This window comes from Salmo salar, chromosome ssa01 (genome assembly GCF_905237065.1).
Source record: "Salmo salar chromosome ssa01, Ssal_v3.1, whole genome shotgun sequence".
Taxonomy (NCBI): Eukaryota; Metazoa; Chordata; class Actinopteri; order Salmoniformes; family Salmonidae; genus Salmo; species Salmo salar.
Window position 1 is genome coordinate 57,267,875 of NC_059442.1, and position 21,881 is coordinate 57,289,755.

At 41.9% G+C, this 21,881-nt stretch overlaps 2 protein-coding genes across 4 annotated transcripts in view; one reads left to right on the forward strand and one right to left on the reverse strand.

Moving 5' to 3' along the window:
• LOC106605930 (cullin-9) overlaps positions 1 to 4,494 on the reverse strand; it is a 41,886-nt gene extending 37,392 nt beyond the window's left edge. Inside the window, exon 1 of the mRNA XM_045720225.1 lies at positions 4,243 to 4,494. The gene's annotated coding sequence lies outside the window, so the exon portion shown is untranslated. The remainder of the gene's footprint in view (positions 1 to 4,242) is intronic.
• LOC106605956 (synapse differentiation-inducing gene protein 1) overlaps positions 2,896 to 21,881 on the forward strand; it is a 42,558-nt gene continuing 23,572 nt past the window's right edge. The window contains exons 1-4 of one of the 3 annotated variants that reach the window (XM_014201980.2): positions 4,900 to 5,274; positions 8,345 to 8,379; positions 11,025 to 11,697; positions 17,302 to 17,439. In XM_014201980.2, coding sequence (XP_014057455.1) covers positions 11,131 to 11,697; positions 17,302 to 17,439 — 705 coding nt within the window. In that variant the 5' untranslated portion in view covers positions 4,900 to 5,274; positions 8,345 to 8,379; positions 11,025 to 11,130. Of the gene's footprint in view, positions 2,958 to 4,899; positions 5,275 to 8,344; positions 8,380 to 11,024; positions 11,698 to 17,301; positions 17,440 to 21,881 lie in introns of those variants that run through there. The other 2 variants (XM_045720246.1, XM_045720238.1) reach the window with 2 other exon arrangements.

The window sequence follows — 21,881 nt, forward strand, 5'->3', positions numbered from 1 at the left end:
GAGACTGCGTCCAAGATGTCCGACCGTTGTTTTCATCGTAATCAGATTATCATACTCCGATTCATGGACTGTCTATATCCGGGTTGCATCCAATTTACATGTCCATAGTATGGCCCAAACGGCGTTCCATAGTAACACAACAGCATGCAGTGTGTCCCGCTTGCCGAATACTTGTTATCCTGCATTAAGGAGAAGGAATAATCTAGAATAGTGTAGGCAATATCAGGCCATGGTGACAGCTAAAGCATATTTATTGTATTGATTTTCACCGAAAATGTAAATCTACGGCATTACATCTACATTTCTTTTTTTTAAGTCCCAAAGTTTGAAATTCTGGTTGAAGTTTCTAGCCACAAGCATAAACTAGCTAGCTGGGGAGGGCTTATTAGACAACTGACTAAACCGATTCTATTGCTGTGTCGATTCTGATATTTTCCCAGTGGGGAAACTCTACGCGAGTTCCAAGTTGTCTTGAAAGCGGCATCCATCTCGCTGCGCATAAATCATACATTTTGGGCACCAGACTTGTCCGTATAATCTCTCACCCCTAATGTTTTATTATTCTTCTCTGTGGGTGTTATGGCGGACCCATCGCAGAAGGTGTATTGCCACCATCCCCTAATGTTTTGAAATAGAATTCACGATTATATCATAAAATTCGTGACAGTACTGTCATTTAAGATACATAACAATACACTCACCGGCCAGTTTATTATGTACACCAACCCATTCCCGAAAAGGGATCGCTCCTACAGACAGTGAGTTATGTGGCCGTGGCTTGCTTTATAAAGCAGGCAGAAAGGCATTGAGGCATTCAGTTACTGTTAAATCGAAAGTTAGAATGGGCAAAATATTTTTTTTTTCTGCTGTTAATTCAGCCATAACAATCCGCCTAAGCAACTTTGAGCGTAGCATGATCGTCGGTGCCAGGCGCACCGGATACAGTATCTCCAAAACGGCCGCCCTCCTGGGACAATGGCGCGACAAACAAAAAACATCCAGGCAGCTGCAGTCCTGTGGGCTAAAACAGCTGATTGATGAGAGAGGTCGAAAGAGAATGTTAAGAATTGTGCAAGCTAACAGGTGGGCCACAAACAGACAAATAACAGAGCAGTACAATAGTGGTGTGCAGAACGACTTCTCAGAAAGCACAACTCGTCGATCCTTGTCACGGATAGGCTATTGCAGCAGACGTACACACCGGGTTCCACTCCAATCAGCTAAAAACAAGAAGAAGCAGCTCCAGTGGGCACGCAATCACCAACACTGGACAATTGAGGAGTGGAAAAACATTGCCTGGTCCATCGAATCCCAGTCCTGTTGCGTCTACAGCTGCACAATCGAGAGCATCCTGACAGGTTGCATCACCGCCTGGTATAGCAACTGCTCGGCATCTGACCGTAAGGCGCTACAGAGGGTAGTGCGAACGGCCCAGTACATCACTGGGGTCAAGCTTCCTGCCATCCAGGACATATATAATAGGCGGTGTCAGAGGAAAGCCCATAAAATTGTCAGAGACTCCAGTCACCCAAGTCATAGACTGTTTTCTCTGCTACCGCACGGCAAGCGGTACCGGAGCGCCAAGTCTAGGACCAAAAGGCTCCTCAACAGCTTCTACCCCCAAGCCATAAGACTGCTGAACAATTAATAAAATCGCCACTGGACAATTTACTTTGACCCCCCCCTCCCCTTTTGTACGCTGCTGCTACTCTCTGTTTGTTTGTTATCGCCGTCCAATCTGCAGCAACTGCGTAATGCCATCGCTTTAGCATGGACCAACATCGTCTGTGAAACGTTTCCGACACCTTGTAGAATCCATGCACCTGACGAATTCAGTCTGCTCTGGAGGCAAAGGGGGGGGTCTGACCCAGTACTAGATGGGTGTACCTAATAAACTGTCCGCGAGTGTGTATTTGTGAATTAATTTACTTCTGCCAGATGCCTTTTATGATGTTTTTGCGCTTGAAGACCATTGCACTACATTTTCCCCCATTGAAGACCAAACACAAAGTCAAAATTCAAAAGCTACAGGGTTGAGGGGCAGTCACTTCCTGGTAACTTTCACCTTATGTAGCCCCGCCCACTTAACCCAGTTTCAGGGGTGTGTTCCTTCTGCATTCACTTCATGTCGGAGTGATCGGAGGAACGACTTGGAGCGTTCACGTGTTCGGAGCAAGGAAGGAACTCAAGAACCATTCTCACCATTGACATCCGAAATCGCGGTCAAGTTTGTTGCCATTTTCAGTGTTGCATGACATCAGAGTACAGCATGTGGGAAACATCGGATCTAGATAGCATACCTGAGTTTCCTAGTCGTAATTACGAGTTGAAGGGACGTTCACATGTATTTTTTCCAGTGGGAAGGACGTATTTACGAGTTCCCGACATGACGTGAATGCGGCATCAGTTGGCTTCATCTTTTGCTACGATGCGTCACGGTTTGTACAAAACATGTTTCCCCAAAACGGTGTGCACCGTTCTTCAACAGCATTTACGCTTGCTCCCGTTTGGTGGGTGTGGCCTGATCAATATAGGTTTGACTGTCTGAAATAGGAAAACCAGTGCAACACACCATATGGTAACTGCCCAGACAAACTACATTTGCCTCAATGGCCATACCTCTGACTCCGCTGATGTCACTCAGGGTGACATGTTTCAAAATAACATGTTTCAAAAATTTTGAAAAAATAAAAAACAGAAAAGTGATGTGTGCATATGTATTCACCCCCTTTCTATGAAGCCCCTAAATAAGATCTGGTGCAACCAATTACCTTCAGAAGTCACATAATTAGTTAAATAAAGTCCACCTGTGTGAACTCTAAGTGTCACATGATCTGTCACATGATTCCAGTGTATATATACGCCTGTTCTGAAAGGCCCTAGAGTTTGCAACACCACAAAGCAAGGGGCACCACCAAGTAAGCGGCACCATGAAGACCAAGGAGCTCTCCAAACAGGTCAGGGACAAAGTTGTTGAGGAGTACAGATCAGGGTTGGGTTATAAAAAAAATATCTGAAACATTGAGCATCCCACTGAGCACCATTGAAGGAGCTGCAAAGCTCCACAGCGGAGATTGGAGTATCTGTCCATAGGAGCTGTACACTCCACAGAGCTGGGCTTTACAGAAGGGTGTCTTGAAAAAAAGCTGTGGTATGACTTAAAGATTGCTGTACACCAGCAGAACCCATCCAACTTGAAGGAGCTGGAGCAGTTTTCCCTTGAAGAATGGGAAAAAATCCCAATGGCTAGATGTACCAAGATAAGAGACTTGCAGCTGTAATTGCTGCAAAAGGTGGCTCTACAAAGTATTGACTTTGGGGGGTAAATAGTTATGCACGCTCAAGTTTTCAGTTTTTTTGTCTTATTTCTTGTTTGTTTCACAAGAAAAAATATTTAGCATCTTCAAAGTGTTAGGCATGTTGTGTAAATCAAATGATAGAAACCCCCCCAAAATAAATTAACAAAATAGGAAAAATGCCAAGGGGTGAATACTTTCGCAAGAAACTGTAACTAAAATGCAATGTACAGTAGTAGAAAAATTAGAATGAGCTGTTGAGAATACAGAATTGAAATACGCAGTACAAACAGCAAAATGAATAGAATTGCAGGAAATTAACTTCTGGACTAGAGTCTGGAAACTAATGCAGTATATATGTATGTGAATGGTGTGTATGGACAGTATGTGAATAGAAAAGGTATGTATAGCAGTAGTTAAATAGGATGAGCCATGACTAGAATAGTCATGCCAAAGGTGCTTCAACAAAATACTGAGGAAAAAGTTTGAATACTTATGTAAATAAGGTATTTCTGTTTTTTATTTTTGATGCATTGGCAAAAATGTCTAAACCTGTTTTTGCTTTGTCATTATGGGGTATTGTGTGTAGATTGATAAGGGAAAAATATATTTAATCAATTTTAGAATAAGGCTATAACGTAACAAAGCTGGTCTAGGGTGTCGGGTAAATTGTAAGTGAAATGAGCCTTAACTAGCCTCTCAAAGCACTTAATGATGACAGAAGTGAGTGCTACACAGTGATAGTCATTTAGTTCAGTTATGTGCGCTTTCTTGGGTACATGAACAATGGTGGACATTTTGAAGCAAGTGGGGACAATGGATAGGGAGAGATTGAATTTGTTTGTAAACACTCTAGCCAGCTGGTCTGCACATGCTCTGAGGACCCGACTTGGGATGCCATCTGGGCCGGCAGCCTTGTGAGGTTTAACACACTTAAATGTCTTACTCAAGTCGGCCTCGAAGATCAGGAGCACGCAGTCCTCATGAGTGCTGGGGGCCCAGGTCAACGGCTCTGTGTTGTTTTCCTCAAAGCGGGCAAAGAACGTGTTTAGCCTGTCTGGGAGCGAGGTGTCTGTGTGTCCGACGTGGCTGGCTTTATAATCTGTGATTGTCTGGAGCCCCGCCACATGCGTCTCGTGTCTGAGCCGTTGAATTGCGACTCCATTTGGTTCCTGTACTGTCGTTTTGCTTCTTTGATTGCCTTACGGAGGTCATAGCTGGTCTTTTTGTACACGTCCATGTTCCCAGTCACCTTGCCATGGTTAAATGCGGTAGTTCACGATTTCAGTTTTGCTGATTTGCAAAGGGAGGGCGGGCCATGTAGTCTGTCCTGGAAGGTATTGTTTCAAGCGTGTTCTCTCTGTGTGTAGCACAGGAGATGTGTTGATAGAATTTCAGGAGCGTTTCAGGAGAGTTTTTTTAAATGGAATTCCCCAGCTACAATAAATGCTGCTTCAGGATATGCGGTTTCCAGTTTGCACAAAGTGCAGTGTAGTTCCTTGAGAGCCATTGTGCTGTCGGCTTGGGGGGGATATACACGCCAGTGGTAATGCGGTCAGCATTTGATGGTGAGGTATTCCAGATCAGGAGAACAAGGACTCCCTGTACGTTTCCACAATCACATCATGAGTTGTTAATCATTACAAACACCCCTCCACCTCTGTGTTTCACAGAGAGTTTCACGGAGAGAGCCATGATTCCGTAACACAGAGTTTGTTACAGTCCTTTATGTCTCTCTGGAAGGAGATCCTCGCCTTGACCTTGTCTACTTATTGCCCAGGGACTGAATGTTAGTAAGTAATATACTCGGAAGTGGTGGATGGTTTGTTCGCCGCCTGAGTATGACTAGAAGCCCACTTCTCCTCCCTCTTCTCCTTTGTCAACGTTTTGGTTTAGCACCCGGGATGAATGGGGCAGCCTCTGGAAGTTCAAACAAAGGATCCAGGCCAGGGAAGTCGAATTTCTAGTTGAATTTCTGGTGAGTGAACACCGATCTAATATCCCAAAGTTATTTTCGGCTGTAGGTAATAATACTAGAAACGTTCTGAGCACGTCAGCGACATCTTGGCAACCATCCTCTGATGTGACCCAATAAAAACAATTGTTCACAAAAATATAAACACATCTGAGACACACACACATGCCTTCAATGCACACAATCTGCAGCTTGATGCATCCCAGTTCATGGTGTTAGTGGTGTTAGTTAATCATTTAATGGTGACGTACATAGCTTCCCTAGCGCTTGCTGCCCTTTATGGGTGTACACAACCTCTACAATAAATTCACGAGCAACAATAACAATTGTTATTTAGTACAAATAAGACTGATGATCAATTTCTGGTGGCACTAAGAACTTTTTGTTATGTCAGAATATGGAGAATAATCCAGACATACTCTAAAGGGGATTTGGGTTAGGGCATAGCTCAATGGTAAGAAGTACATGTAGTAGGTGGTGACCTATGCATGTACTGTACAGTGCCTTCAGAAAGTATTCACACCCCTTGACTTATACCACATTTTGTTGTGTTACAGCCTGAATTCAAAATGTATTAAATATATTTGTTTTCTCACCCATCTACCCAAAATACTACATAATGGCAAAGTGAAAACATGTTTTTAGAAAGTTTGCTAATTTATTGAAAATGAAATATAGAAATATCGAATTTACGTAAGTATTCACACCCCTGTGTCAATACGTTGTAGAAGCACCATTGGCAGCGATTACAGCTGTGAGTCTCAGGGTAAGTCTCTAAGAGCTTTCCACACCTGGATTGTGCAACATTTGCCCATTATTCTTTTCAAAATTCTTCAAGCTCTGTCAAATTGGTTGTTGATCATTGGTAGACAACAATTTTCAGGTCTTGCCATAGATTTTAAAGTAGATTTAAGGCAAAATTGTAACTCGGCCACTCAGGAACATTCACCTTCTTCTTGGTAAGCAACTTCAGTGTAGATTTGGCCTTGTGTTTTAGGTTATTGTCCTGCTGAAAGGTGAATTCATTTCCCAGTGTCTGGTGGAAAGCAGACCGAACCAGATTTTCCTCCAGGATTTTACCTGTGCTTAGCTCCATTCCATTTATTTTTTTATCCTCCCCAGTCCTTACCGATGACAAGCATACCCAACATGATGCAGCCACCACTATGCTTGAAAATATGGAGAGTGGTACTCAGTAATATGTTTGGGCAAATCCAATACAACAAAACACTTTGTATTCAGGACAAAAAGGTAATTGCTTTGCCACATTTTTTGCAGTATTACTTTAGTGCCTTGTTGCAAACAGGATGCATGTTTTGGAATATTTGTATTCTGTACATACTTCCTTCTTTTCACTTTGTCAATAAGTTTAGTATTGTGGAGTAATTACAATGTTTTTGATCCATCCTCAGTTTTCTCCTATCACAGTCATTACACTCTGTAACTATTTTAAACTCACCATTGGCCTCATGGTGAAATCCCTGAGCAGTTTCCTTCCTCTCCGGCAACTGAGTTAGGAAGGACGCCTGTATCTTTTTAGTGACTGGGTGTATTCATACACCATCCAAAGTGTAATTTATAACTTCACCATGCTCAAATGATATATCTACCAACAGATGCCCTTCTTTGTGGGGCATTGGGAAAAACTCCTTGGTCTTTATGGTTAAATCTGTGTTTGAAATTCACTGCTCGACTGAGGGACCTTACAGATAATTGTATGTGTGGGGTACAGAGATGAGGTAGTCATTAAAAAATCATGTTAAACACTATTATTGCACACAGAGGGAGTCCATGCAACTTATGAGACTTGTTAAGACATTTTTTATATAGCGTCACCATAACAATATCATTCCACTTTGACATTATGGGGTATTGTGTGTAGGCCAGTGACAAAAAAACCTAAATGTAATCGATCCATTTTAAATTCAGGTTCTAACACAACAACATTTGGAAAACATTAATACATTACAACTAGCTCATGCATGCATGTAGATCTTGAAGGAAAGCATTTGATTAGAATAAATCAGCAAAATCAAGCAAGCTGATATTTCAAGCTGATTGGTCACACTTCAATCAGGATGTTTACACGATTTCATAATCACTCATGATGATTTTTTTGTTGTTGCTTAGCTTAGTTCATAATCTATTTTATCTGTAAATTGGAGCTGTCTAGTGCTGAAATATATTGTCTTTTAGATGTCAAAAGACTATATGCAAATATATGCAAAAATGATTCATTCTTTGAATTTAATTTCTGTTCAACAAGAAATTCAGTAAGATTTAAAGTAGCACCTCTTGTTGTTCAAGCACAGATACACCTGGGGGCAGCATCCCATTATTTGATATGACAAGCAACAGCAAGCAAGAAACTGAGGTCAATAATGCCTCCTTCAACAATCACAACATTACATTGTCATATTTGTGAGTCAATATAAAATGAGGTATAGGATTTACCTAATATAATAGTAGCAGATGGGTTACTAAACCATGGTTCATTGATATTGATGGTTCATTGATATTGTAATCCTCTTCAAAATACCTGTATTTCAGCATGAAAAAGTATGAAAACGAGTTGAAAGACCCCGCAATCTTTAGGACCATGGGGTAAACTGTCCCATTTGCTTGGGACCTTCATCCAACACTAGACTGTATAGCCTAGGTAAGGTCTGAAAGGCTGCAATTCGACACTTTCACATACAAAGCACAGTGCAGCTGCCTTTGCTTCACAAGTAAGATGCTCTTCTTGTGGTATGTCTGTAGCTTGTGTTGCTTGTGTGCTGCTGCATATGTTCCCCGCTGGATTCATCCAATCTGAGCAGAAGCCAACTGCAACACCCCCATTGCAGGCACACAAAAGAAAAGTGTAATTGACTGATGTTTTTTGCTCTGCTTTTTGGAGGGTGGAAATCGGACTGTTGAGGCTTGGGTTTAACACTTTTGGGAAGATTAGGCGGAGACTCGGAGTTCTGGCTAGATGTATATGGGATAGCTTGTAGAGAATTACCAGAGAAAGGGAACGAGCCCTGACGGATTGATAAACCCTCTGTCCACTTATGTTTCCCACGGGATCCAGCCTATTCGCCGCAGAACGCCCTTTCACCTTGGAAGGTAAGTGTGTGTGAATGCCTTGCCAGTCAGATCACGAACATGTAGGTTACAGCAATGAATGATTGCACCAAGATGACACCAGCGCATAACCAAATAACACTGTCTTCGTAAATGATTCACAATTCAAATATAAGTATAGCCTACATTTGTCCATTTTATTCACGACATTGGTTTTTAAAGAATTTAGGAGACTGCGAAGAACACAAGCAAGCCTATAAATGTTAGTTAGCCACTGGGAAAATACGTAATTTAAACGTCTAGTTTTGGTTTACATTAGGTTGAGATGTAAACTAATGTGAATTCAACGTGAATTCAACAAACATTTCACTATGTTACTGGATTTAGGTTAAAGGTTGGGTTAAAAAAATACGAAATTCCCTTATGTTGATTTACTTTTTGCAAATCCAATCAGTTTTCCACGTTGATTCAACGTCGTCAGATGTAATTTTGTTGTTGTTGAAATGACGTGGAAACATCGTTGATGCAACCAGTTTTTGACTAGTTGGTATTTTCATTGATTCGTTTTTTGGGGCGATGCAGATGAATTTACCGAAAGGGTAGGCTACTAGCTTTTTTGAATACATATGTTTCACAATAACATCAACGATAGTGCCGCATTTCCGCGTGGGCTGTATATCATATAAGACTGATTTTGTTTCAAGATGAGTGATGGATGTCTGGTCCCTGACTACCGTCCCGTGCTCATTACAAACAAGGTAAACAAAAGACCTTGAATGACAGCAACACGGATAGCTCCTCCATTCACCGGAGGAGACTTCGTGCGGCTATGTTTTAGCCTACTTCTCCATTCACCATGTGTCATGTCCTACACTTGGATTAGTTACACTCCAATTCATTCAAATGGACTAGGTTATTTTACTGAACCAGCATTGCATGCTCGATGTATACTAAGAAAATTCAAGGAAATTGGCCAACCCGTAGCCCGGCTATGTTGCCCGCAGCACATAACCTACAAACTGAGATACTGTATATTGCTTTCATGGAAAGTTAAGTTGTCGACTGGTAGGCTACCCCAACACTCATTATTTGAAAACGTAAACATTATCTGGCCTGATTGATAGCTTCCAAACATATACTTTTCTGTATTTTAAAAAAAAAGTCAATAGAGGTCATTGGACTGTATGGAAACATGATCTTCACTGTTTCCATTGTATTTTAGTGTTGCAAGGGGGGGACCAATTGTCACTTCATTTTACATTTTCAATTCGTTGACTTCTTGTCAACAGGGAGCTATAGTCCCTTTCAAAGTGGCCCATCTAGTATCTTTTCAGGAGAATGACTGTCCCATTATTGTCTGTATTGCAAGGCTAGTTATGTACTCCAATGGTTTCAGGGGCTCCGTACTGAGTTAAGCCTTTAAAAGCTTGGTCTTGTGAGGGCCAATTATGGTCATATGCTCAGAGATAGCACTGTGTTGTGACTGCCATTGAGCCTAAACGTGACCAGCTAGATATTCTCATAATGTAAATAGAGATTGCAATGTTGAACAGACTATCCCTCCAATAGGCTTTAGCTTTGACATTAGCTTTGAGTATTGAAGGTGATAGAAAGGGAACAGTGGCAGTCCATTTTAATTCCACTGGAGCCTTTAATTAGCTAATTAAAGCAAGAACATGCTTTAAAGCTGTTGGTTAACTTTCCCTGAGGCCGTGAATGCAAAGCAGGTCATTGAACTCTTCAGCAAAAGACGAAAAGCAAACAAATAAAGGATTGAAAGTAAGCCAAGGGAGTCCCAATACCTCTCACATTAAGTGAGGCGTTTAATTGGTCACAGGGTTCTGCACGGGAATCTGTTCTCAGTCTGTGGCAATACACTCAAAAACTGACCAGGATGTCATGTCCATTAGAGCCTCCCCTGCAGTGGCCCGTTTCTCATCCTGCACACACAGTTTACTGCTGAACCTAGCAAAAATTGCCTTTTCATTCCAGGCCTTGGCAAGGTAGAGCATGCCGATAGATTATCAATGGCTCTGACATGAAACGTTACTGCATATGCAGGGACTGCATTTGCATGTTTGAGAACCAAAACCTTGCAGGCTGAGAGAGGGATCGAGGTTGAGGCGTGTCTGCTGTGCATGTGTGTGTGTGTGTGTGTGTGTGTGTGTGTGTGTGTGTGTGTGTGTGTATGTGCATGCAGGCAGGTGTGTGTTTGCCAACAAAATGCATTTGTTGGTTACATACCCCACCAGATAAAAGGCAAAGTGATGTAGGTTGGGAGTTATAAGTGCCTTAGGCAGCAACGAACACCTTGGGATTTAATGCTTGGCAGGGTTTATGTTTTGTAACTAGCAGCTGTGCCATTCAATCGTCACAGAGATGGTGGATGTTAATTGAAAAAACACTCCTCTTCACTTTTTCTTCAACCCTCTACCTGGCCATGTTTCTGACTGAGCTGGAGTCACCAAAATAAACCAACACAATTAAAAATACATTTACATGTGCAAGACTACAAAAATAGTTTTTCTCATTTGAAATACCAATTCAGTAACCTAAATAGAGGAAGTATGTAAAGGTTTAAAGCTTTGTCTGGGTTTATACTGCTTTTGATGAAAACAGCAACAAGGCAAATTGAATACAAAATACCTTTTTAATCTGCTAAACAATTTTAATATGACCTCCCACAGGAGAGTGCAGCCTGCCATCCCATGCCTTCCCCAACCCAAGGCCCCTATGAGAGAGGCCTTTAAAGAGGAGGGGATTTGATCAAACAATCCAGCTCTCTAAGCCAGGATGGAGAGTGGACCAGGACAGGGAGCGGGGTCGGGCTCCAGCCAGGCTGTGGAGGCTGAGCCCCCCACCCAGCGGACGTCTTCTCCAATCGAGAGAGGAAGGAATGCAGGGCTGGCCTCCTGCAAGCACAACGGTCTGATCAACACCCACAGCTTGATGGTAGAGACTAAGGAAGGGCTGGTGTCGGTGTACTCGGCCCCCCAGTACCAGGGTCACATGGTGGTCAACCTGTCCCCTCAGCAGGAGCAGAATGGTCAGGGGGTGGGCGGAGGAGGGGGACCCCCACAGCTGCTCAACCCTAGCGCTCTGCCCCAGGGCATAGACCCCTGCTTCAGGCCCAACCTGATCCTGTACTCTGAAAACATGCTGCGGGCCTGGGGGGATGGAGGAGTCGGGGATTGCTGTGAAACCACCTTCATAGAGGACTTGGCATCCGGCTCCTCTGCTGCCTCCAAGGATGGGCTGATGTTTGCCGATGGAAAGTTCCTGGAACTGTCTGTGGAGGATGCAAAGATCCAGACTCTGTCTTATGACATTGACGATGATGATGAGTTCCAAGAGCTGGAGGTAAGGCTCGGGGGCTCTGTCTTTTATCATAACACATTAGAATGTAAACATTTTAAGGGATGGCTATATGTATGAAACACATGAATGTATTTCTCTATGGTTAGAAGTTTTGTATTATATGTTTCTATTATTGCATTTAGAGCCAAATACAAATGGACCAGATGGATTTCAGAAGTTAAAAAAAATATATATATTATACATTTTTTTTACCTCCTTTTTCCTCCCCAATTTTGTGGTATCCAATTGTTAGTAGTTACTGTCTTGTCTCATCGCTACAACTCCCGCACGGACTCGGGAGAGTCGAAGGTCGAGAGCCATGCATCCTCCGAAACACAACACAACCAAGCCGCACTGCTTCTTAACACAGCACGCATCCAACCCGGAAGCCAGACGCACCAATGTGTCGGAGGAAACACCGTACACCTAGCGACCTGGTCAGCTTGCACTGCGCCGGCCCGCCACAGGAGTCGCTAGTGCGCGATGAGACAAGGATATCCCTGCCGGCAAAACCCTCCCTAACCCGGACGATGCTAGGCCAATTGTGCGCCACCCATGGGCCTCCCGGTCGCGGCCGGCTACGACAGAGCCTGGGCTCGAACCCAGAGTCTCTGGTGCCACAGCTAACACTGCGATGCAGTGCCTTAGACCACTGGATTTCAGAAGTTTTTGTCTGAAGGACGAAGATCACTTGGGTCCTTGAAGCTGTTCACTGAGAGCAACGTTTTATTCTTGACATATGATAAATATCAGGCTTTTCAAAGGCTGCCTCAGCATGAAAGAGGCTCTGTTGAGAATTCAGAGAGGCTAGAATGGAGAGAGGGGAAAGGAGATGATATGGTGAAAGGAGACAGGGGAGGAGAGGGGAGAAGAAGAGAAATGGGAGGAAAAGGGAGAGGCAGTCTGGACCACTGGGTATCCGCTGCGTCTGGCTGTCTCTGCCAACTGTTCTGATTCAGGTGTAGCACAGCCCAGGCATTACCCTGCTCAGGAGGCTTCTGGACAGACCAGGAAGGAGAAGACATGCACTGTATGTGGGCTCAGATGGCTGTCTTGTGGATATATAATTTCCCTATCCCTGTGTTTATGTGCCCTTCAAAGACTAGTTATTTATATACTAAATGTTTGCAGGAAAAATGAATTGAGTCAACACTAAACTGTTGGTTTCTGGTGTTGCCATGGTTTCTGGTGGTTGTCACTGGAGCAGTCAAGGTGAACACCCTTTTTATAGCGCATTCTTAATTTGAGTTAATAAGATCTTTATTACGGTATGTTGTAATACTTTAGAGAAAGCAAAAAAAAACTCCCCTTCATTTGGCCCTTATTCAGTACAAAATTAGCTCCTTGGATTCTCAACGTGGGTTCTTTTGAAATACACAGCAATGTAATAATATACAGTTGAAGTCGGAAGTTTACATACACATAGGTTGGAGTCATTAAAACTCGTTTTTCACACACTCCACAATTTCTTGTTAACAAACTATAGTTTTGGCAAGTCGGTTAGGACATCTACTTTGTGCATGACACAAGTCATTTTTACAACAATTGTTTACAGACAGATTTTTTCACTTATAATTCACTGCATCACAATTCCACTGGGGCAGAAGTTTACATACACTAAGTTGACTGTGCCTTTAAACAGCTTGCAAAATCCAGAAAATTATGTCATGGCTTTAGAAGCTTCTGATAGGCTAATTGACATCATTTGAGTCAATTGGAGGTGTACCTGTGGATGTATTTCAAGGCCTACCCTTCAAACTCAGTGCCTCTTTGCTTGACATCATGGGAAAATCTAAAGAAATCAGCCAAGACCTCAGGAAAAAAATAGTAGACCTCCACAAGTCTGGTTCATCCTTGGGAGCAATTTCCAAACACATGAAGGTACCACGTTCATCTGTACAAACAATAGTACGCAAGTATAAACACCATGGGACCACGCAACTGTCATACCGCTCAGGAAGGAGACGCGTTCTGTCTCCTCGAGATTAACGTACTTTGGTGCAAAAAGTGCAAATCAATCCCAGAACAACAGCAAAGGACTTTGTTAAGATGCTTGAAGAAAACAGGTATAAAAGTATCTATATCCACAGTAAAACGAGTCCTATATCGACATAACCTGAGAGGCCGCTCAGCAAGACAGAAGCCACAGCTCCAAAACCGCCATAAAAAAAGCCTAACTACGGTTTGCAATTGCACATGGGGACAAAGATCGTACTTTTTGGAGAAATGTCCTCTGGTCTGATGAAACAAAATTAGAACTGTTTGGCCATAATGACCATCGTTATGTTTGGAGGAAAAAGGGGAGGCTTGCAAGCTGAAGAACACCATCCCAACTGTGAAGCACGGGGGTGGCAGCATCATGTTGTGGGGGTGCTTTGCTGCAGGAGGGACTGGTGCAAAATAGATGGCATCATGAGGAGAGGATTATGTGGATATATTGAAGCAACATCTCAAGACATCAGTCAGGAAGTTAAAGCTTGGTCGCAAATGGGTCTTCCAAATGGACAATGACCCTCTAGCATACTTCCAAAGTTGTGGCAAAATGGCTTAAGGACAAGAAAGTCAAGGTATTGGAGTGGCCATCACAAAGCCCTGACCTCAATCCTATAGAAAATTTGTGGGCAGAACTGAAAAAGTGTGTGCGAGCAAGGAGGCCGACAAACCTGACTCAGTTATACCAGCTCTGTCGGGTGAATTTTGGCCCATTCCTCAAGTTATTGTGGGAAGCTTGTGGAAGGCTACCTGAAACGTTTGACCCAAGTTAAACAATTTTAAAGGCAATGCTACCAAATACTAATTGAGTGTATGTGAACTTCTGACCCACTGGGAATGTGATGAAAGAAATAAAAGCAGAAATAAATCATTCTCTCTACTATTATTCTGACATTTCACATTCTTAAAATAAAGTGGTGACCCTAACTGACCTAAGACAGGGAATTTTTACTAGAATGAAATGTCAGGAATTGTGTAAAACTGAGTTTAAATATATTTGGCTAAAGTTTATGTAAACTTCCGACTTCAACTGTATGAGGTGCCCACAGAATAATTATTGTGGATTACTATCCTTAAAATGAATAGCAAATACTGTACCGCATACTTAACATGATTCCCGTGGGTTTATGTTATTGGACTGCCCTTCACAATGTTCTTACAGTACTTGTGGAGTAAAACATGTCTAAGCCTTCCAAATTTACATAGTAACTTAGACAGCCTATCTACGTCCCTTCAATTATCATATATCATTTACTGTGTACTCTAATATTTTCATTGAAAATTTAAGTCTGTCTCAGAATCTAGTTAATGGAGCATTTGACTCTTCTATTATGCAGCCACATTTCTGACTCCATTACCGTCGGATTTAGGCACTGTGTCTGGAATGAGATTTGTGAATTACAATTTTTTGGCGTCTTGCTCAGAATCCATCTGAAGTTAATTAGCTAGAGTTCTGAAGAGGTGCAATGATTTCTTGTGGTATCCTGCTAATCCACCCTCCAGGACAAGAATGTCCTCATAATTAGGGCCATGCTTTTTTTTGCTTCTTTTTGGGCACTTTGCTTTCACCAGTATTTCCAGCATGAGTCAGTGAAACCAACCATGGAAGTATATTGCATTTGGTTTGATTGACTCTCCCCTTTAACTGCCCCTAACTGCCCCATTTTTAGCTACAACTTACAAGTCCGTTGGAAAGGATCAGCTTGAGAAAAGTGAGGTTTAAAATCACTGAACTACAAATAGTATTCCCTGACAAATAATAGGCTGTGCAATTGTCACAGAGGTACGCCGCCGCTGACTTAAGCGATTTCCCCACCAAACACACACATGCACAACCAGACTTTGATTGGTTGACTGGAGTCAATTAAAATATCATTTCCTAGAACCTTCTACCTGCAGCAAACCTAGTGGATCATGCTGGAAATTAAGGTAAAAGCAACTTTTTTTTAAAAGCCCATAAAGCATGGCCCTACTTACAGTCTGAATTCGAAATGGATTCAATCTACACACGATACCCCATAGTGAAAAAGTTGAAACATGTTTTTAGATTATTATTATTTATTTTTTTCTCAAATTTCTTACATAAGTATTCACACCCCTGAGTCAATACATTTTAGAATCACCTTTGGCAGCGATTACAACTGTGAGTCTTTCTGGGTAAGTCTCGAAGAACTTTGAACACCTAGATAGTACAATATTTGCTTATTATTATTTTTTTTTAATTACTCAAGCTCTGTCAAGTTGGTTGTTGATCATCGCTAGACAGCCATTTTCAAATCTTGCCATATATTTTAAAGGCGATTTAAGTCAAATTTAACTAGGCCACTCAGGAACATTCAATGTCATCTTGGAAAGCAACTTCAGTGTATATTTGCCTTGTTTTAGGTTATTGTCATGCTGAAGGGTGAATTTGTCTTCCAATGTCTTTTGGAAAGCAAACTGAAAGCTTTTTTTCAAGGATTTTGCCTGTGCTTAGCTCTATTCCATTTATTTTTATCCTAAGAAACGATTCCTTGCCGATGACAAGCATACCCATAACAATATGCAGTCACCGCAATGCTTGAAAATATAAAGAGTGATGCTCAGTGAGTGTTGGGTTGGATTTCCCCCAAACATAACACTTTGTATTCAGGACATAAAGCTAATTTCTTTGCCACATTTTTTTGCAGTTTTCCTTTAGTGCCTTATTGCAAACAGGATGCATGTTTTGGAATATTTTTTACTCTGTATAGACTGCCTTCTTTTCACTCTGTCATTTAGGTTAATGTTGTTGATCCATCCTCAGTTTTCTCCTGCCACAGCCATTAAACTGTTTTAAATTCACCATTGGCCTCATGGTGAAATCCATGAGTGGTTTCCTTCCTTTCTGGCAACTGAGTTAGGAAGGACGCCTGTGTCTTTGTAGTAACTGGGTTTATTGATACACCATCCAAAGCATAATTAATAACTTCACCATGCTCAAAAGGATACTCAATGTCTGATTTTCTTTCCCATCTACCAATAGCTGACCTTCTTTGCGAGGGATTGGAAAACCTCTCTAGTCTTTGTGGTTCAATCTGTGGTTCAAATTCACTGCTCGACTGAGGGACCTTTGACATAATTGTATGTGTGGGGTACAGAGATGAGGTAGTCATTCAAAAATAATGTTAAACATGATTATTATTATTAAATTCAGGCTGTAACACAAATAAATTAGGAAAAAGTCAAGGGGTGTGAATACACTGTGCCTAAGAGGGAGAGGAAGCAGAGAGTGGGAGAGGAAGCAGAGAGTGGGAGAGGAAGCAGAGAGAGAGAGAGAGAGAGCGAGGTGGTGGGTTGTTTTTTTTGCCCATCATTGTCCAGCTGGCATGGCTAGTCGTGCCCCTGTCTGGGTGAACATATGTACAGGTCCCTCCCGGTGCAAATCGACTGCTAGAGAGCCCAGCTGTGCAAGCTGTCAGTGTATTTACAAACCTGTGCTGAGGTGAGGAAAACGAGGTCATTTGTAGTCTATAAAGACAGAAAATCATTTCAATTAAACATTAGCAAGGCCACCCTATGCTGCGCTACAGTGCAGTCTTCTGTAGACCTCTCTCCTTTCTTGACCTGCAGTATTCACTCTTTGTGCTTTCACAGAGCGAGTACTCGAGCGACTCGGAGAGTGAGGACAACTTCCTCATGATGCCACCGAGAGACCACTTGGGTCTGAGCGTCTTCTCCATGGTGTGCTGCTTCTGGCCCCTGGGGATTGCTGCCTTCTACCTGTCCCACGAGGTAAGGACTACTGTAGTGTCAATGACTCTACACCATGGCTTGGTCACCACAAGCATTTACAGTAAATATCAAGGCAGTCTTAGGAGAATGTGTATAACAGACAATAAATAATCGAAATAAGTCAATTTATAGATTTACGTTTTGTTTATTTGGACCCTCATTAGCTACTGCACATGCTGCAGCTACTCTTCCTGGGGTCCACATAAAGTGTACAAATACATGACAAAGTACAGAACAGTTAGAGACAAGAACACAAGATGTGACAATAAATTCAAACGAGTTATATATTAGAAAGACACCAAGAGACAACAAAAATACTATTTCACATTATTCATATATACAGTGGCTTGCGAAAGTATTCAGCCCCTTGGACTTTTTCCTATTTTGTTGCATTACAACCTGGAATTAAAATAGATTTTTTGGGGGGGTTGTATCATTTGATTTACACAACATGCCTACCACTTTGAAGATGCAAAATATCTTTTCTTGTAAAACAAACAAGAAATAAGACAACAAAAACCCCGGAAAACCTATTCAAAACTATTCACCCCTCAAAGTCAATACATTGTAGAGCCACCTTTTGCAGCAATTACAGCTGCAAGTCTCTTGGGGTATGTCTCTACAAGCTTGGCACATCTAGCCACTGGGATTTTTTTCCCATTCTTCAAGGAAAAACTGCTCCAGCTCCTTAGAGTTGGATGGGTTCTGTTGGTGTACAGCAATCTTTAAGTCATACCACACATTCTCAATTGGATTGAGGTCTGGGCTTTGACTAGGCCATTCCAAGACATTTAAATGTTTCCCCTTAAACCACTCGAGTGTTGCTTTAGCAGTATGCTTAGGGTCATTGTCCTGCTGGAAGGTGAACCTCAGTCCAAGTCTCAAATCTCCGGAAGACTGAAACAGGTTTCCCTCAAGGATTTCCCTGTATTTAGCGTCATCCATCATTCCTTCAATTTTGACCAGTTTCCCAGTCCCTGCTGATGGAAAAACATTTCCACAGCATGATGCTGCCACCACCATGCTTTACTGTGGGGATGGTGTTCTTGGGGTGAAGAGAGGTGTTGGGTTTGCGCCAGACATAGTGTTTTCCTTGATGGCCAAAAAGCTACATTTTAGTCTCATTTGAGCAGAGTACCTTCTTCCATGTTTGGGAAGTCTCCCACATGCCTTTTGGCAAACACCGAATGTGTTTGCTTATTTTTTTCTTTAAGCAATGGCTTTTTTTCTGGCCACTCTTCCATAAAGCCCAGCTCTGTGGAGTGTACGGCTTAAAGTGGTCCTATGGACAGATACTCCAATCTCCGTTGTGGAGCTTTGCAGCTCCTTCAGGGTTATCTTTGGTCTCTTTGTTGCCTCTGATGAATGCCCGCCTTGCCTGGTCTGTGAGTTTTGGTGAGCGGCCCTCTCTTGGCAGATTTGTTGTGGTGCCATATTCTTTCAATTATTTAATAATGGATTTTATGGTGCTCTGTAGGATGTTCAAAGTTTTGGATATGTTTTTATAACCCAACCCTGATCTGTACTTCTCCACAACTTTGTCCCTGACCTGTTTGGAGAGCTCCTTGGTCTTCATGGTGTTGCTTGCTTAGTGGTGTTGCAGACTCTGGGTCCTTTCAGAACAAGTGTGTGTGTGTATATATATATATTACTGAGATCGTGTGACACTTAGATTGCACACAGGTGGCATTAATTTAACTTATTATGTGACTTCTGAAGGTAATTGGTTGCACCAGATTTTATTTAGGGGCTTCATAGCAAAGGGGGTGAATACATATGCATGCAACACTTCTCTGTTTTTACATTTTTTGAAACAAGTTATTTTTTTCACTTCACCAATTTGGACTATTTTGTATATGTCCATTACATGAAATCCAAATAAAATTCAATTTAAATTACAGGTTGTAATGCAACAAAATAGGAAAAACGCCAAGGGGGATGAATACTTTTGCAAGGCACTGTACATATTCATATACAGTACCGTTAAATTAGATATTTAGAAAGAGGTGAGGCGCTGGGATACAAGAAGATTTTGTATCTGTTTTTTAAAGCTGGACTTGCTTTTTGCCTGGGTAACCTCTGGAGGCAGAGCATTCCACGATGACATGGCTCTCTGCCAGTGGAGGCTCCTCAGAGGAGGAAAGGGAAGACCATCCTCAGGGAATTTCATAAAAATACAAATAGTGAAACATTAAAGTTGTTCTTTCTAGATAAAACTATACTACATGTTTTCCAGTCACCAAATAATTGATTAACACACACTGTTTTGCAATGAAGGTCTTCAGTAGCCTCAACAGCAATCTGTAGGGTAGCACCATGGTGTAGCTGGAGGACAGCTAGTTTCCGACCTCCTCTGGGTACATTGATTTCAGTACAAAACTTAGGAGGCTCGTGGTTCTCACACTCTTCCATACACTTGCATAGTAATTATGACAACTTCCGGAGGACATCCTTCAACCTATCAGTGCTCTTGACACATGAACTGACCACCCAATGTTCTCCACCCAGTCAAAAGATCAGAGGTTTAATCTAGTACTGAAAGCATAAATTACAGCTAGCTAGCACTGCAGAACATAAAATGTGGTGAGTAATGTTAGTTGACTCAAAGAGAGAGAAAGACAATAGTTGAACAGTTTTGAACAAATACATTTCTTCAAAAATAAAGGAGAAACAAGCAAGAGAGCTATATTTCATAGTATTTAAAAAAATGTTTGCTTAGCTAGCGAATGCAGCTAGCTATAGCCTACTTTAATACCCGGCTCAAACAGAGAGAGATGCTATGTTAGCTAGCTGGCTATGACTATCCAACTCTGGAACTCTTCCAAGGTAAGCTTTTGGTTTTATTAATTTATTGCCACTGGGGCCTGCCGGTATAACTGCTTAACTGTTTGCTGCTGACTGTACACTGTACTGCATGATTGTAGCAGGTTTACTAACACGTTAGTTCTTGTAGCTATGTTGACTATGACGTTAATATGGTGACAATGATGTAGGCTGTGTGTAGCAGTAATAATATGAAGGTTTGGCTTGGAAAGGTTTTTTTCGCCTGGTCACAAACAGCTGATGTGTTGTGCACTGAAGTCCACAAGCGAAGGGAAAAGGTGAGAGGAGAAGAGGGTGTAGATGTGAGAAGGAATGATCCAAGGGATCATGCTGTTTGTATGTGGCTGCTATGAAAGTGAACTGTGTATGTTGATGAACAGGGGTGTATTCATTCTGCCGAATCTTCTGTTGAAAAACATTTATTAAACGGAATGAAACGGGGATAAACATACTGGAATTTAGCCAATAGAAACTCTCGTTTGCGACTGTTGGACAACCTCATGATGGGTATAGGGAAAATTAGTCATGTAGTAGCCTAAACCTATCGATGTTACATTGAGCTGGGTGAATGGAATATGAATAACAGTCATCCAATATGCTGTAATAGAAATAAGGCCATGCTCCTAAAACTCATTTATCGTCCTCTCTCATCTTAAACGGCACTGGCCGGCACTGCTCTATACATAACTAAGTGACCCATTTAAATCCGTTTTTGGTTTGGTACCGTGAAGAAACCCATAGTGGCATGTCTGGTGGGGTATGTAGACTGAGTTTACAAAACATTAAGGACACCTGCTCTTTTCGTGACATAGACTAACCAGGTGAATCCAGGTGAAAGCTATGATACCTCTTATTGATGTTACTTATTAAATCCACTTCAATCAGTGTAGATGAAGGGCAGGAGGTTAAAAAATGTTAAGCCTTGAGACAATTGAGACATGGATTGTGTATGTGTGCCATTCAGAGGGTCAATGGGCAAGACAAAATATTTAAGTGCCTTTGAACGGGGTAGGGTTGTACAGTAGGTGCCAGGTGCACCGGTTTGTGTCAAGAACTGCAACGCTGCTGGGTTTTTCATGCTCAACAGTTTCCGTGTGTATCAAGAATGGTCCACCACCCAAAGGACATCCAGCCAACTTGACACAACTGTGGGGGTGCAACTCAATATTAGGAAAGTGTCCTTAATGTTTTGTACACTCAGTGTATGTCTGTTTGAAGTGTATGCAAATAGATTATGCAAGTGGTTAGGCATTTAACACAAATGTTTCTTAAAATCCCATATAAAAACAACAATAATTATCCTTGAGAGGAAGATAAGAGTGGACCTGATGAAGATGGTAGGTAGTCGTTTTCCCTGTGTTACACACAATCTCATATCTCTGTGAGCTGCTCGAAGCCTCTGGCAGAGGCCTGCTACCCACACTGCATCACTCTGGTCTGACTGCACATCACGACTCACACCTACATCTCTCTTATTCTCCAGCTTAAAAAAAAAAAAACTCTGCTCAGTTGGCATGGGCAACACAGCCCACACTAAAATCAATTCCCTAAAATCCAACTACAAAGCCTAGCAGACGCAGAATAAAAAATGTAGCAGGCTGGATTTAAAACAACATCGC